The 16,835-nt window shown below is 41.0% G+C and overlaps 2 protein-coding genes across 4 annotated transcripts in view; one reads left to right on the top strand and one right to left on the bottom strand.

Annotated features, from left to right (window-relative positions):
* The window catches only part of LZIC (leucine zipper and CTNNBIP1 domain containing), a 28,429-nt gene extending 11,825 nt beyond the window's left edge, over window positions 1–16,604 (top strand). The window contains exons 3-9 of one of the 3 annotated variants that reach the window (XM_062604607.1): window positions 2,609–2,707; window positions 7,606–7,749; window positions 8,698–8,833; window positions 9,901–9,999; window positions 10,289–10,384; window positions 12,133–12,214; window positions 13,371–16,604. In XM_062604607.1, coding sequence (XP_062460591.1) covers window positions 7,649–7,749; window positions 8,698–8,833; window positions 9,901–9,999; window positions 10,289–10,384; window positions 12,133–12,214; window positions 13,371–13,429 — 573 coding nt within the window. In that variant the 5' untranslated portion in view covers window positions 2,609–2,707; window positions 7,606–7,648 and the 3' untranslated portion in view covers window positions 13,430–16,604. Of the gene's footprint in view, window positions 1–2,608; window positions 2,708–6,738; window positions 6,880–7,605; window positions 7,750–8,697; window positions 8,834–9,900; window positions 10,000–10,288; window positions 10,385–12,132; window positions 12,215–13,370 lie in introns of those variants that run through there. The other 2 variants (XM_062604598.1, XM_062604618.1) reach the window with 2 other exon arrangements.
* Window positions 1,185–6,745, bottom strand: NMNAT1 (nicotinamide nucleotide adenylyltransferase 1). Its single transcript, XM_062604589.1, has 5 exons — window positions 6,644–6,745; window positions 3,752–3,926; window positions 3,183–3,366; window positions 2,367–2,512; window positions 1,185–1,952 (listed from the first exon to the last, which is right to left on the bottom strand). Exons 2-5 carry the CDS (start codon window positions 3,867–3,869, stop codon window positions 1,552–1,554), a joined length of 849 nt encoding a protein of 282 aa, XP_062460573.1. The 5' UTR covers window positions 3,870–3,926; window positions 6,644–6,745; the 3' UTR covers window positions 1,185–1,551.
* Window positions 16,605–16,835: the final 231 nt, after the last annotated feature.

The following is a 16,835-nucleotide window of genomic DNA, read 5'->3' as shown; positions in this document are numbered from 1 at the left end:
GTATTTTCTGTCACAGTGCAGCTACAGATGCACTTCTAAGTTGTGATCTGATATTATGCCAGTCTCCCTGTTAATTCTCTGTAGACAGCCATCTCTACAGGTCAGAGCTAGAACACAGATGTTCTAGTGTATGGTAATTGTGCAGAATTTCATGTGGGGCTCCAGGTCTGCATGCCCACTGCTAGCTCCACTAGGGGTTACAGGTTTTCCCAATAGTGTCTTGACTCCCCTCCTGGGTTTTATGAGAGCCTCACAGGACCCAGGACTGCCTGTGATGTTCTGTGTTTTGCTTCTGGCTTCCACACTCCAACTAAGCTCCTAGAGATGCCAAGACTGCTCCCTCAGTTCTTTGAGGATCCTCTGCCCAGGGGAGGAGGATGACAGGTTGTCACAGTTATGTTCTTAGAACATGTCCCTGGTTCTAGGTTTCCTGCCCCGAGAATCTCCCATTGGATTTGGTGATCTGAAAAATGTGAACAGTCGTCTTGTGGAGATTGTATGAAAAAGCTGTTGACCCATTAGGGAGCATCTTGGAAACCTTGACATTTTTTATAAGACATGTAATCAAAACACAAAAGGGATGACAGCAAATAAAGGGAGTTAGAATTCTATGACCATGACATCCACAATGCTTCTCTAGTTTATATTCACGTAATACAGACAATATACCAGTAGATTCAAAACCAGATATCTAGCAAAGAAAACCATTTCATTTATTCACAGTCTTGATATCCTACCATTTCTTTTCAACTCCAGTTACAGAAATTCTGGCTATATACATTTGGCTCAAAAGTGAAAGCTCATTTATTATTTGAAATAAATGGAGAACTGTCTGAGAATCAGTGCAATGACATTATTGCTAATTTCTAGCCATTAAATCAATGGCCACAAGCCAATTTCTCAAGTGGGTCTGTCCTTCTATGAGAACATTGCTGAGCTTAAAGTACAGCTTTGGAAACATGAATGAAGTAAAGCACAAGGCATTTCTGAGAGCAAATTGCACAACAGCAGACAAACAGGCTGTGTATCTGAAAGGCAGGCAGCTCAAAGCATGGTGTATCTAGCACCACTTCAGCCAGGAGTAACTTTTTCCTTCCAGCATTGAGCTAGTTTCTTTGAGGTGTACATGTTGGCAATGTCTTAAAAAATTAAACAGATTTCCTGACAGTAAGTAGTACATTTTGAAATAGTGGAAGTTGTTAAGAATTAGACTCACAGTGGTCTGAGTTAAAACCAATCAAAACATTCTTCTTTGGTTGGTTTGTTAATCTGTAATTTTCATAAGGAAGTGTGAATTCTTGTATTGAGTTCACTGCACTGTGACACGTTATACGTGAAAATCTGACTGGATTTAAAAAAGATTATGTAGGTCCAATTATTGAGTGCACCAAACCTCAACAGCAACTACATGTGTAATAAAGCCACAGAATTAGCCTGCTCTTTACTTTAAAAAAACACGAACAAAAAACCTAACCCTTAAAAAACATGCTTTCCTGTACCAAACTGTAGCGCTTTTTTCACAGCAGAATGTTGTATAGTGCCTATTAGTTGTTAGTTCTTGGAATCCCTCGCATTCTTCTGCAAGGGAGCCAAGACAACCCCAGCATTCCTGTCTTCACTCTCTGGACTATACAGGTTATGCTTTTCTATGTATGCTTGAACTGCATCAGGCACTAGGTAACGAATGCTCTGGCCCCTCCGCAGTGCTCTCCTAATCTTGGTGGAGGAAATGTCATTTGTGATCCATTCTTCCACAAGGTGAATGTTATTCTTATGTCTCCACAAAATATCAGACTCATAGATGAACTTCTGAACGTTGTTGCCAGCTCTACTGATGCATACAAGGCCATGAGTTTCCACAATTTCAGTGATGTCCTCCAACTTCCACAGATTGGGGATCCCAAAAGACTCCAGCATGTCACTTCCACAAAGCAGTTTAAGCTGTGGGGCACCTTAAAGAGAAAAATAAGTGAGAAATGGGGCTTTGTTTAGGCCACCAGATTTTAGCTAACTTGATGGGGACATTTAATTTCTAGGCTACCTTTAATCTTTGGTTAATATGAGAGAATGGAATGAAACAAAAAGACTCCCGAGTATATAATTTATAATAAGTAGCCTTAATACAGGATTTTTCTGGGCCAAAAAAAGTTATGATAGTCCCTTCATCCAAAAGGACTGGAAAATAGCCTCTGAAAGTGCTATACATTTTACCGTTAAAGTTATCTTCTTACAAAGCTTACTGCTGTATGTTGTAGGATCAAAGAGAAATCAGAACCAACAACTAGCATTAAAAAAAGCTACTCATCAGCACAACTCCCTTGAAATAGCAAGTATTGTTAAGCATTTAATTTCCAAACAGACTTAACTTTTTATATCTGGACTCTGATTTTTCTTTTTAATGGGCTCATGCCTATTTGGTTCTTGCTTCCTCTTCCGTCCTGCCTTTGTTACAGGTATAGCATTCTGCAGGCTGTTTGTGGGATCAGGAGATAAAAGCTTTTGTTGATGGTACCTGCAAAACAGATGTATTTTAGGTATTTTAAAGATGCAGGAGAATAAAGGCAAGAGTATGGTCTACTCAATGATCTGTTGCTGCTTCCCCCTGCAGAACTTTCACATCCAAGAACCTATCTACTGGAACAGGGACTTGAGAGAACTGGATCATAAGATAGTCAAAGTGGAAAGATTTCAAAGCAACTACTACAAGGTTGGTTATTTCCTTTTTTAATAACAATTCATTTTCAAAAGAACCTCAGTGACTGAAAGAGTAAAAAAACCTCAAACTCAAAAAAGATACTCCTTCAGACAGTTCTCATGCCAGCCCTGAAATACAGAAATGGGCAGCAGAGCACAATCAGAATCAAACGAGGGAAGCTTGCACAGCATGTGTCTACCCCGTTCTAGTCTTTTATCCTTCCTTGTGAATACCTTTTCAGCACAAAAACTGATTTAAGCCAAAGAAACAATATATCTTAAAATACTATGCAAGGTTCATTTTGTGTATGTTTAGGACTAATGGTGTAATCTTTCATTTACAATGGTCATATAAATAGTACTTCTAGATTTCCCGAGTCTATTCATATGATTTGGGCTTAGCCTGTTATTATTCTAACTTAGAGCTAACACCACTGCTTTTCCTTCTATAGGCTCTTGAGACTTTTTAGGGTTTGGCTGAAGAATACCTTAAAACTTTTAGTGTTTCCAACCACTCATTCTGGCTGCTTTCCCAATCATCAACTTCCACCCAATCAGAGTTTTTTGTAGCTAGTTTTGCCATAGCTACTCGGTGATCTGCACTGATCAGACCTTTCTTCTTATACGCATCACCAACTGGTGAGATTATTCCTTTGGTGACTTTGTATTTTCCTGTGGAAAAAACACGTAACATTAGAACATGAAAAGTGGTTGAGCAGATGTTACTTCCACTGTATTGTATTTAAACTATTACTCACTGCAACGTCTTAAAAACACCAGGGCCAGCTCTGACAGCTAGTCCAGTGGAAAAGTACAGTACACTTCTGCCAGTGTGCACGGCAGCACAATTAAATATATAGTAAAACATATTAGAAAGACATATTTTAATAAAGAAAAAACTATAAAATTCATTAAATTAATAAGCAACAGATCTATAAGGATGTCTCATGTATTTGGCCTACATGATTTTGCATGATACGTACACGCATACTAGCTTCAATATCTGTTTCCAAAAATAGTTACTACAGCTGTTCTGAATGCTAAATTACCATCCTACCTGTTTCATGGAAGTAGTCTTTAGCTAGCTCAAATAGCCGTAGGTGCATGTTGGTAATGGGGTTGAAGGACCCGCAGGCTAGCAGTACTACTTCAGTCTTCTTCTCGGGGTCTTCCATAGCAGTTTCTCACAGCTGCAGAGTCAAGTGGGGAATGCTAATGCTAGTTTCCAGCTGCTACAAGAAGAGATGGGATTTAAAAAAGTTATTCGTACTTATTTGTGCTGCCAATAAGCATAAGAGCTCAAGATCAGATTGAACACTGTCTTTTCCTTCCATCAACATTTGGCCTGTGATTGTCTGTGTGATACTGCATGATCCAGTTTCTGAGACTAAAACCATGGCTTCTAGTTCTTTCTGGTTATCCCAGGATAGAGCTACAAAGCCAGGAGCTGAGACAACAGTGGCACTTTGTTGCTGAAAGGAGGATAATTCTTCTGCGGGGCTTTAGAAATCAAGAATGTAGAGGAAAGTGAGTGTGCTAGGAAGAAGACGTATGTACTTGCAGCTGCAATTCCCTCCTATATGCAAAAAGAAACATCTTAAAACTGAAATTACTGAAAACAGGCTGCTTGCCAAAAGAGAGGACAGCAGAAGAGCAGCTCATGCACAAAACCTTCATGAGTAGAGATAATTTGTCCTGATTGCAGGCCAAACTTGATTAGAACTTTGCTGGTTATTTAAGATGCCAATGCCAATCAACTTCATTACTTCTAGCGCTTGGGGGGAAGAGGAGGGGGAAGAAGAACCTGTCACAGTTCCCAGTGCTGCTACTCTAAGCTGCAGTGAGTCTTTCCAGCAAAATCTGTAAATGTAACATTAAGTTCCAGAGGAGAGGAGGGTTAGCAGGTCTTCATTTGGGATTTATTTAGATATTACATGTTCATGGTATGTGGGGAGAGAGTGCTCTGGCCTAAACATGGAAACATCCAATCTACTTTGTGTTCCAGGAAGTAAGTGGCAGGTGTACCAGTGGAACAGATGATAAAAAACACTGAATTTTAAGTTTAGTAAAAGCTGCAGTTAAATACCAGCTTTTCTTTCCTTTTTTCAAATACAACAGCACTGATCCAACTTTGAACTTTGCTTTCAGAAAGCTGCTTAAGAATTGGTGAAAATAAGAAAATTTCACTACTTTTTCATTTCTCCTCACACGACATGGATTTTTGCTTCTCGGTGTTCTTTCATGAGTATATTCTGGCTTGTCCAGAGAGCTTCCCTTAGACTGGCCCTACACAAATGAAAACTGGAATATATTACAGGCCATCCTCCTGCTGTGGCTGTTCGTGAGATGTCCGAGACGTCTGTGTTGAGCACGAATAGTCTGCTGTTGTTTCTACAGCAACACCACAGCCTGGAAAAATCCCACAAGGTCACCCTCACGTTCTATCTCCTTTACAAAGAGGCTGAGTGATGTTCGCAGCCACCACAGCAGTAAGATGTCATCACAGCTAACCTTGTACCAGCTAGTATGACCCAACATCAAACAGCCCTTGCATGAAAGAGTCTTGCAAGGCTTCATGTTTTGCAGGTGTTAGTACTTTTCTGGGCTTTCAAGTTTTACAGACCTTAGAAATATTCTTTATTACTGCAGAGTAGTTTGGCATTTGAAGAGTTGGCGTTCCTTGGAGTGCAGCCTTCATGGGGCACAGGCTAGGAGAGTTACTATGGGAACAGACAGGGAAAGGAGTTAGATTTGCCTTTGTCTAAAGCCCCAGTTTCTAAAGAAAGTGCCTCATGCTGCAAATCTGAAGAGGGTTGTTTTTTTCCTTAAAAAAGTAAGGGCAAAAAGAGTAGAAAATTTGAGCTGGAAATCTGTAGTGCCTTTTCTGGCATTGGCCAGGTGTCCTTTCTGATGCTGCTACAGACTCTTCAGAAACAGGCAATTATCGTATCATGAACTCATCTTGTAGCGCTTCAGATCTACATAGAAGTTACAAACATGATTTAGTAGCTTGCCCACAGCCTCAGGCTCCTCATTCACAGTGACCTCCTCTGTTCAGCACTGGTTTCACATTATCATACACGATGTTATGTCATCCTCATAACTAACACAGCTCTGTCAGAGCTGGGATCTGCTTTTGGTGGAATAACCTTCATGTAGCTCTAAATTCTGGGGAAAAGCTATGCAATTTGCACATTCCCCGGGAGAAAAGGACAAGGTCCCAGTGGTGACTGAGTCCCAGCCACTGCTTGAAGCTATGCCTCTTCTTATTGTATAGTAACATGAGTAGTTTTGATGAATTAAGTGTGATTTGGCACTGCCTGACACAAATCTAGTTATCACAGTTTGAGTACGAGATTCAAACTAGAGTGCAGTTTCTGCTATACAGAGATCTGTATAGGCATTTAGTGCCACAGCTGAGAACAATCTTGAAATAATTAACACTATCTTATGCTAAATACTAAATGAAAGTGGTCTTCACTGATTCTCCATGCATGTAGGGAATCCCGGGTCCTTTTCCCTTCTTCAGAAGCAAAAATGAGGTGCCCTCTGATGTACTCCTGTGCTTATATACTATCTCATCATGCTTATGTGTGTACCACTTGCAGTCTTGCTGGTGCTTAGCTAAGTTGAACAAGTATTTTGCCCTAAAAACCATCCACGTAAACCATCCAGCAGTAGGTTTGGGGATGGTACAGAACCCAGCCTGTTGGCTTTTGTGGATAAGCAGCCAATTATAAGCATACTTTGGTCAATCTCCTTGGTATTTGGGAGGTAAATCGTTATTAAACATGTTTATATGGCTGTAGAATTTAAGCACATCGACTTAGCAGCTCTCCACGCCAACCGCTCCCGCTTTCCGTCCGTTCCTCCCCGCAGCTCCGCGCCACCAGCGCCTTACACGCGGCACTGCCCCGACCCCGCCGCCGTCCCCGCTGTCCCCGCTTACCGCCCGCGGCCGCGCCGGCAGCTCCGCGCAGAGGGGCCGCACCGGGCGGTGCGGTAGCGGCGCTCTCCGATTGGCTCGAGTGCGGCGGCGGCGCGCTCTGATTGGCTCGAGTGCGACGGCGGCGCGCTCCGATTGGCTCCGCCGCTCCGGAAGCGGCGCTTGTCGGACGAGGCCCGCTCCGCCGGGGTTTGCGTTGCGCCCGTGCTATCGGTCCCGCCTGCCGCGGCCTGCCCCAGGTGAGGCGCGGGGGGCCCGGGCGGTGGGTAGGGGTTGTGTGGCTCCGAGGTGACCGGTAGCGGCTTCCTTCCTTGGCCTGTGGCTCTGCCCGCAGAAGCGAGTCCGGCGCGGACTCGTCCCTGCGACCGCCGGGCGCGAAAGAGGAAGAACCGGGCGGGAGCCTGGCCTTGAGGGGAGGCGGGCAGGGCTCGGGTAGCGCCGAGATTCCTCCTTCTCGGTCCTCCTCCCCCAGCCCTGTTGGCTCCTCTCTTTCTTGTGTGGCTACCGGCGCCGCTGGCCTTGGTGCAGACCCTCAGACCTCGCAGGACCAAGGACCACGACAGGTGTCCCGTGGGGACTGCTCCTGTTTGATACTCGGAGAAGCATAGGTCAGAAACAGATCTTCTCCAGAGCGCTCGTTTTCCACAGCCTGTGATTCGAAGGCGTTTGCCCTTTTCAGACACCTGCATCTGGGTTGTTGTCTCTTAAACAGTTTCCCAAGGGGCTGCTGAACAGTAAAATCTGTTCATAGAGTGGGGCCTCTGCGTTTCAGTAATTGATGCTTGGTTTGAAACAGGTTTGGTTTTATGCACTGTGGTTATTTGATTCTTACTACTGAGATAACAGTCCTGTAGACCTAGCCAAACACCCTTGTATTTCCACTGCAAGAATCTCCCAAATGTGTTGATTAGACATTCCATCAAAATAAGGTTTGAGTTGTTGGTACACAACGTTCTTTCTCCTAGGAGTGTCATGTAACAGCTTGGAATTTTCACCTGAAAACAGAAAATGGCTTCAAGAGGAGCAACAGAGACGAGTAAGCTCAAACAAAACTTGGAAGAGCAGTTGGATAGGTTAATGCAGCAGCTTCAAGATCTGGATGAATGTAGGTAAGAAACACGGATTCTTTCCTCTTATGTGGTGATCTTTCTCCTTAAGTGGTTGGCAGCAGAAATTGGTACCTTTCAAAACTTGTGGGGTTTTGTTTTATTTTCTGTTTTGCTGTGGCTTTATATTTTGATAATGAGGTAAACATTTTAAAATGTTTGTGTTTGGTAGTAAAAATAAGTCTAACACCCGTTTTTTATTATTAAGATTATTCTGTTTAGCATCTCCTTGAGGGAAGTGTGGGCAGAAATACTTGTTGCTGTTTTTACTGAGAGTCAGTGGGACTTTTTAACTTATAACAGGTCTTCACAGAATTCACAGTTTTCATATGGGCTTTTTTAATAGCAGTTAACAAATAGCTCTTGTGTCTTTTTTGTTTGTTTGTTTTATAATTATGGATGTTTCAATCTGGGTTTGTGTGGGGTTTTTGGTCTAACATTTTCTGTGATTTGTGTCCAAGCAGTACCTGTTTTTTTCCAAGATAATTATAACTGCTAAGGGTTGGTAGTGCCGTTCTTTTGGGCAAGGTTTAGACAGAAGTATCTGTTATTCCTGAGTAACTTGATGGGCTTGGGTTGAGGAGATGCATTCACTATAGCTTTGAGCAAGACAGTCTCACTGCATGTTTTTGTTGAGATCCAAAATACCCTTTTAAATACTGCACCAAGTGTTGAGTATCTTGTAGTTCTCAGGGCCTTCTTCATACAGGTGACTTCATGCAAACAATACACGTGCATGGGTGGCTGGGAGGTGGCGGACAGCCAAGAAAACTACATGTGCATTAGCTAAATAATACCTAAGAGGGCTGGAGCAGGATGATCTGAAGTGATGTGAATGTTTTCATTGCTGTCTGAGGAAGCAAGCTCGTGGTATTACCTGATGTCCTTTTCTCCATGTTACATCTTGGGTTTAATCCTATGAATAAATGTGCCTTGTTGGATCCTCTTTAGAGAGGAGCTGGATGCAGATGAGTATGAAGAGACCAAAAAAGAAACTTTGGAACAGCTGAGTGAGATCAATGACTCCCTGAAGAAGATTATGTCTGGAGATATGACTTTGGTGGATGAGCTCAGTGGGATGCAACTGGTAAGGATGATGTCTTCCATCTTCTGCCTGGACTCAGTGAAACATAACATAGATGCAAGTGGTTCATTATAATTACTAGAGAGGCACATGTGACAACTAGCTCTAGGTATCTAATATTTTTATTATTTAATATATGCATACATATTAAAAGTTTGAAAGGTCTCTTCATTTTAAAAGGAAAAAAATGTAGAATTATAACCATAACACTATAGAAAAAACTGTGGGAAATTGCAGGGACTAAATAAATCCAACTCTTAAGATTAGAAAATAACATAAAATAGTACAAATTAATACTAAAGGTGTGAGGGACAAGCCAGGACAAGTTACATCATGAGAAACAAAGATCATGCCTGCTTGTTAGAAAGCATAGAGACAGCATTACCTGTGCTTTTACTGCTGATGTGTGTTTCAGATCTGCACCAGTCAAAAAGTAAAGGTTGTAGGAGTGACTGTGACTTTATATTTTTTCAGTGAATTGAGCTTCTTTTATGTCAGTTTCCAAACTTTTGATCTATTTTCTCACCTTTGGAATGTTTAATTAGAGCACTGTTTGTTCCTTCTGAGCCCTGTGGTTTAGGGTTTTGTTTCCAGAGAGATCATGATTTGTCCAAACATAACTGTAGTGAGATTTAATCATAATAGTTTTGATACTCTGTAGAGGATTTTGAGTCGCAGTGGGAGATTTGCCTCATCATTTGCATTCTGCTTACCCTTAGAAGAGCTGTAATCATCAGTGTGAGCATTAGAACTGCTAAAGATAGCGTAGCACATCCTCTTGTGATGTGCTAATATCAGGAAGATGTTTGAAATGATTAGAAATTAGAACCTGGTCTGTAATGAAAAGTTTCACAGCTCTTTCTCCGTAGAGTTGCACTAATTAGTGCATTTTTCAAGCCCTGCATAAAGGTCATATATTTATTTTCCATCTCATTTCCATGATTATGAAAAAGAAGAGCTCTCTGTGTCGAATGTTGCAGAGGATACTAATGATGCTTTCCTGCCATCATCATGCAACTGTAGCTTGTGACTGTGATTAATACTGATCAGTCTTGCTCTTTCCCTTGCAGGCAATACAAGCAGCTATCAGCCAAGCATTTAAAACTCCAGAAGTGATTAGAATGTTTGCAAAGAAACAACCAAGGCAATTGAGGACAAGGTTGGCAGAGGTGAATGTTTCTGTTTTACTGTTTCTTTGAGCTAAACTAACTGATTTAAATATATACTGATTGCATGGAGAGCACCAAGTGTGTTAGAAAACTTGGTCACAGCATCAGAAGAGAGCTTCTCTTTCAGAATGTATTCAGTTTTAAATATTTATCGAGGTAACAGGGACAACAGTGCAGGTATAATGCTAACAGATGACCTTACAGGGTGGTGCATTTCTCATGCTGTTGCCTTGAGTGAAACTGGGGGATGCTCATGTAACCTGACTTATTTCCTTGCCCTGGTATACAGATGGACCGGGACTTAATGGTTGGAAAGTTGGGACGAGACCTATACACACAGCAGAAAGTGGAAATTCTGACTGCTCTCAGAAAGCTTGGTGAGAAGGTAAGCTTATGGTATGAGTTAGGTGAATAGAGATGTCTAGATATACGTTGAAGAGGAATTTGAAATCATTAAAATAAGAAATCACGACTTCAGTTCATGAGCAAATGATAAAATACAGTTTCTGTGGTATATAAATCTTCTATTTTAATGCTAGGCTTTCTGAAGCACTCGCTGCTGAACAGGTATCACAGAGTATTGTACATTTATATAAGGCTGTTTGTACTTAAAAGTGCTTTCTTTGGTGGGTCATATGAGTGAATCACATGGAAGCTGGTACAAGTTGAAGGTATTCATAAAAGACAAAACAAGTGCTTTACTGACTAACTGCCACCCATCCACCTGGCAGGCACTATATGAGACTTTTGAATACATTGAGCTTAATTTTGTGTTGGTGATTATACCTACCTCTTGGTGTAAGGTAAATAAATTGGAAAGGTGAGTGATGAACTGATTGCTTCTCCGATGAGTACCTCGGTGGCAGAACAATCCCTGGTTGTTACCACTAGAGGGAGGAAGAGTTGTTGTCACTCGTTTTTGTTGGTGTGTGAAGAGAACAGGTTGCTGTGTATGTCTGTGCTTAACTTTTGTAGGAAATGAGGGAATGTAATGGAAAAGATCAAGTGCAGTATGTAAAGAAGCTGTATTCCAAGTAGGTGATATTAGCAAATAGGTTAGAAGGCTAGTTAAGATTGTGAACTGAATGTGTGAAGATACCTAATCCTCTTGGCATGAGTTTCTTGGATTGCTTCAGATAAGCCACTTCACCACACTTTGACACAACCTCTTTATCTTTTGAAACTATCAGTAACCTACTTCACAGAGAACTTGCTAGGATAGGAGTTCCACATCTGTTTGAATTTGACCACTGATGGTAAATGTTACATGTTTGTCTGCACAAGCCTGGGAAATGTTAAGTAGTTTGAAGCTTGCTTTCAAAGCCCAGCAGAGGCAGGGAGTTGGTGCTTTTCTCTTCATTCCAACATCATTCTGAATGCCTGTATCTGATTTCTATATTTTTCATAAACAAACTGACATACACACACTTGTGAACAGTTTGACACACTTGTCCTTTGCTTGAATAAGGATATGTATCTGACACTACTTAAAACTTCTTCATTTAACTTGGAATATCTGAACCTGCCAAATGTAGGTTACTACTTCATTATTGTAAATATTTTATGGGCATCTTGTCACGAGGCATTGAGCATATACATAAAAGCAAAATATGCATGTGCAAATGTCCCTTTAAAGGAAGAGAACCATTTCTAGGTCATGGACTCTTAACACGGTCAAAGCTGGTGGTGGCTGCAGTTTGGCTTTCCTCAGTACATGGTATGAAGTGAGCTTAGATCTTAGCTCATTCCTGTATTGACCACATGACACAAAAGTAATTGACATCCTTAGCGTGGTTTTGGGGCAGAGTTAGAATGTGATCCTTTAATCAAAAATTATTACTGGAGGTCATCTTGAAACAGTGGAGCCCGTAGAGGTGTGTCTGGTGTTGCGTATGCTGTCCTTCCTGGGCTGACAGGCACCATGGAGAAGACATTCAGTGGTAGGGGAGGTTTATATTTTTACTTTGGCTTTTAATATGCTTGATGGCACTGCCATTTAAAAACCTGCAAACCGACAATTGCTCTAACCTGTGGTAGTTCATGTGTACGATCATGTAGACGGTGGGATTTGCAGCGGTGGGAATATGCACAGTTAAGGTACCAGGTTCACAGCTGTGGCCTTTTTTGATTTAGCTCACTCCAGATGATGAGACATTCTTGTCAGCAAATGCTGGTGCAGCCCTGAGCCAGTTTGAGAAAGTCTCCACTGACCTTGGTAAGTTTTTATTCCCATAACTCCCATTTCTTTGCCTCATCAAACACTGATTAATAGCAATACCTGTGATTCCCCAATGAAAAAGAAAACAGGAACAGAAGATCATGCCATTAAATTTTGATGTCCATTTTTGTTTTATAAACTATGAAACTCTGATACGCTATCCCTGTGGAAAAGGTAATGCAGCAAATAAATCCAGTGCCAAATGTCCATAAAATGCCAGGTGCTGCCTATAATGCTGAAGGCGTGAATGGTCTGTCTTGAGCAGAGATACTCTCTTACACAGATCTTTGTTGCATTAATGACTTCAGGAAAGCATTTTCCTTTGCTTGATGAAGAGAAATGAGCAAGATGACTAGAATTACAGGCACATTTTCAGAATGGAGTTTTACTCCTCTTGCCATGATTGTCATAACTCTAATCATACTGACGAGGCCAAAAATTCAGTTGTTATATGCACTAAATAAGCACAACAATTCATTCTAGCATTGCAGTTAGAACAGTGATGAAAGAATGATGAATGACAGGAACATGCCACACTAGGTCAGGGTACAAAATTGCTGTCTTTGTGACCTACCTTTAAGTACTTCTCTTCCTGACAGTGTAAAGCAAGGTGAGAGAACCCTTTTGTTCAAAAGGGTGCTTTGTTAGAAGCTCTCTGTGTGGTGGGCTCACCTTGGCTGTCCACCAAGCTGCATTCTGATTCCCCCTTTTCAGCAGGAGGGAGAGAAACCAGGAATAAAACCTTATGGGTTAATGTAAATGCAGGATAGTGAAGAAAAGCAAAGACTGTGCACAGAAGCAAAGGAAAATCAAAAGATTTATTATCTTGCCCATCCCCAGCCCATTGGCTTTTGGGGGTGAGACTGCCTTGATGCTGTGCCAGCACTACTCAGCAGTAGCCAAAGCATCAGTGGGGTTATCAGCCCCACTGATGGTTAACTCCATCTCAGTTAACCATCAATTTAATGTGGCTGATTTCAGGCCTGTCAAGCCAGCATGTCTCTCTCTATTTTAAATTAGTTCAGGTGTTCTACTTTTCAAAATATAGGTTTGATTTCTTTTGATCTCACATATTTTGCTTGATTGAAATTGTATATAAGGAAATTCACAATTTCTACTAATACTACTGAAAATGTTTTTTCCCCTTTAATAGGATCAGGAGACAAAGTCTTTGCTCTGGCAAGTTTCGAAGTAGAAAAGGCGAAACAATGAAGAGGTGCGTGAGGCTTGTGTCTCTCCAGTTAGCAGCAGCATTGGACTTCTGTCATATTGAGTTTGGTTTTTCTATTTCCAACATGTTGAAAAGCAAAACAAAAGAAAACCCCAAACCCTAAACCTCTTGGGTTCTTAACCAGAAGATACGAAGTAAACGGCCTTAAGTGCACTTTGGAACTCTGGTGTCTGTACCCCATACTTGTACAAGCTCTGAGGCTGAACACTTAGTGGTACTCTGGAAACAAAAGCATGGTATGACTGTTCTTGGGAAGAATCAGCTCTTGTGACCTTTTCTGAATGTGTATTTCTCTAACTATTAAAACATAATCTTTTTTGCATGTGGTTGTAGCAAGCAGATGTTTTTCAGGAGCAGTCCTAATGAGTGAGTGGTTTTTGGGGTGATTCTTCACATTGCTCTCAAATTGTCTTAATTTTTGCCCAGACTCACTACTAAGTAGTTTGTACTGGGAATGCATTGAAGCTTGGAAAAATTGACATAGTTTATTTGAAATGCCATCTTTCTACAAACTGTTTGCAGAAGAACCAAAATGAGACTGTATGCTGATCGTGAGCCCTGAGCTGCTTGTTTGCTGTGCACATGAATGAGCTCCATTGTGTCCTAGCCTTGACTGACAAACAATGGGAGCCCCGTAGGGAGGCTTCTGGAGTAATTTAACCTTGCGTATTGAAATGACAGGGAACTGCTAGGAAATGGCAATGAGAAGCCTTTTCTATGACCTCTTACTTCAGCTCAGGGTGGAGAACTACATGCTACTGTTATTTCCCAGTATTTTTGAGATAGCATGAAACAGCTTGCAATAGAAACAAGTTTAAAAGGTGTTGGGGGGGGGAACTCTCATTATGTGATTGGTGCAAGTTTGCTCAGCGTGTTTATCAGGGGGCAGTGCTCTGGAGAGGGGAATGTGCCTTCACAGAGCAATTAGAATCCTGAATCTCAGCATGTAGGAGGATTTTAAATCTCCTCATGTTGAATCTTTAGCTCTGAGTGTGGAGAAGCTACCTGGGACTCTAAATGTGTGGTTTAACTTCCTGCTAAACTATGTTTTGTGAATCGATGTTGGGAATCTTGTTCTTAAAGTACTGTTTGCTTCACACTTTAATTTAGTACTTAGCATTTGGTTTGAGTTTTTATGTCATTGAGATTTTTTTCAGCTTGAGAAACATGCATTTCAGATCTCCCTTGGTATATATTCAGGCACTGATTTGATGATATTGGCAACCAAAAGAAACGAAAAAAGATGGCTTAATGGCATTTCATACCTGTTACCCTTATTTACCTCTAGGTAGAGAAAAGTACACAGCTTTTAGCTGTAAATAAATGGGGGAAAAATGCAAAAGTAACTTCATGCAAATAAAAGCAGTTTCCCTCTGTTTCTATGCAAAAGGAATTCAAACACTTATACAGTTTTGGGTCCTTTGGGCTGGATGTTTTACCAGGGCTGGATGTTTGCACTTCCTTTCTCTGGAGAGCTTCACAAGTGGAGGAAGCATTATGAAATGTCATTGGCAAAAGGAGGTTTGGCTGTGCTTGTGTTGACGTGCTATTATTATCTGGCACCCCTCAGAGAAAGTGGGACTTGCCAGGCACAGGTACAGCCAGTTCCCCTTCCCATAAGGTGGAGCAGAAGTGTATTGAGATGAAAAAGCAGCCATTTTGCTACGTAATTTGCTTTTTACAAGTGGTAAATTTCTTTTTCCTTAAATAAGCACAAAGTGCAATAACCAAATGCCACAGTGATTTGTGCTGATTCTTCAGCATGTAAAACTGACACTAAAAAGAGGTTAATCAGAGATCTCTACCTGTATCACTGAGGTGCTTGGTGTATCTTCAGGACAAACAGATTTTGTGCTGGTTTGAGTGTTTTTTGGATATTTTGGGTATTTTACTGGCAATGTGTCTTAAGTTTTAGGCATTTCTGAACTGAGCTGTAAAATGTGCTAGCTACCATCACAGTAAGTCTTCCTGGAAAGAAAAGGATGGTGATAATACTGGAAAGATCAGAATTCCTAGAGGAAAAAAGTGATCTTCTTCCTGTCTTGTTAGTGCTTTGAATGATGAGAAATACATGTACTAAATGGATGATACTGAATTCTTTTTGAAATTGTAATGGTTTATAAACCAACTTCTAAACCCAAAGTCTGGGTAGATTCAGTTCCAGTTTATGGTGGCATGGCTCTTGGCAACGCTGGAGTTGGATTTGCATTTGTCAGCAGTGAAGGTGACCTGCTGTTTTGAGGAATCCTGTGTTTAATGGGATAGAGCATCCATGTTTTGCCTATCATATATATATATTTAGGTCTTATGGCTAGACTTGAGCTTCAGTGAGAACTGCTTCAAATTGAGTGAAGTGGAAATAGTCTTAAATGTGGATAGATTATTTCAGTGTTAATCTGTGTCATATAGGAGTCACTTAGAAACTAAGTGGGTAGCATAGACTAAAACCAGAAAATTAACAGGATCAGTCATAACTTAGATTGCACTATGGGGCATAAACACCCAATAAATAAGCAAATTGGTCTACTTATAAACTAGGACTGGAGTAAACTAGAAAATGTGGGGTTTGGAATGTATTTTGCTTTAATAGAGATCTTCTTGAAATCTAGTGTGTTAGAAATGAAAGCATACACAATATAGACAGCATAATTTGTCTGAACACTGATGGAACTTTTGCCTCATTTCTTTTTTAAGAAGCTTTTATTTAAATGGGGTCCTTTGTCCATTATATCAAAACTGTTTTGCTGTCTGGGGCAGCATTATGTTCTTTGACAAGGGCTGATTGCAGCTTTATAGCTGAGAGCAGCTTATTAAAAGGCATTATTAGACAGTCTAAAATTACTGAAAACAAAACAGTCCCTGGGGACTGTAGCTGCCTTCCTTTCCTTTCTGCTCATTACTGGTGCTAAGTAACTCTTCTCTCCCCACACCCCCCAGCTTGCTTGTGGCATTAGTATGTAAGTGAAATCTCTCAGCACTCCCACAGATCACAGTAAGTTTACAGTACAGTGATATGGAAATCTTTTCCCTTGTAGTCTGAGAGGTGTACATTTCCAGGAGAAACTCTTTTTATTGATTTGCTAATATTTCAGGATTTTTGCATTTTCTGTACTGCAGGCAGTTGTAAAATTCCTATTAAATACATCTTTGACTGAATATCTTTGTAACGTTGTGCTCCTTCTGTTCTTTAAAAGATCTCTTGTGATATAGATGGACAGAGATGAGATTGAGATCAATGACCAGTACTATTTCAAGATTCAGTATGGCAGGCCAGACTTCCCTTCTCAAAAGTTGTGAAGGGTCAGAAAGCTCCAGCCCAGAGCCCGGATGTGTCCTGCACAATGCCCTGACTGTAAAGGTAATTTAACAAGGAAGTTGTTGCCAATA

Source organism: Pezoporus occidentalis, unplaced genomic scaffold, assembly GCF_034315485.1.
Source record: "Pezoporus occidentalis ecotype Australia unplaced genomic scaffold, CSIRO_AGI_Poc_V1 ctg119, whole genome shotgun sequence".
Taxonomy (NCBI): Eukaryota; Metazoa; Chordata; class Aves; order Psittaciformes; family Psittacidae; genus Pezoporus; species Pezoporus occidentalis.
The sequence above is the reverse complement of the archived record's forward strand: the minus strand, read 5'-3'. Positions and strand labels throughout refer to the sequence as shown.

Excerpts from the sequence above, each read along its gene's own strand:
- NMNAT1 (XM_062604589.1), bottom strand. The coding sequence starts at position 3,869 with ATGGAAGACCCCGAGAAGAAGACTGAAGTAGTACTGCTAGCCTGCGGG. Across the intron at positions 3,367-3,751 it reads AGACTACTTCCATGAAACAG|GAAAATACAAAGTCACCAAA; the intron begins GTAGGATGGTAA and ends TTTTTTCCACAG. Across the intron at positions 1,953-2,366 it reads TCAGAGTCCAGATATAAAAA|GTGCCCCACAGCTTAAACTG; the intron begins GTTAAGTCTGTT and ends TTTCTCTTTAAG.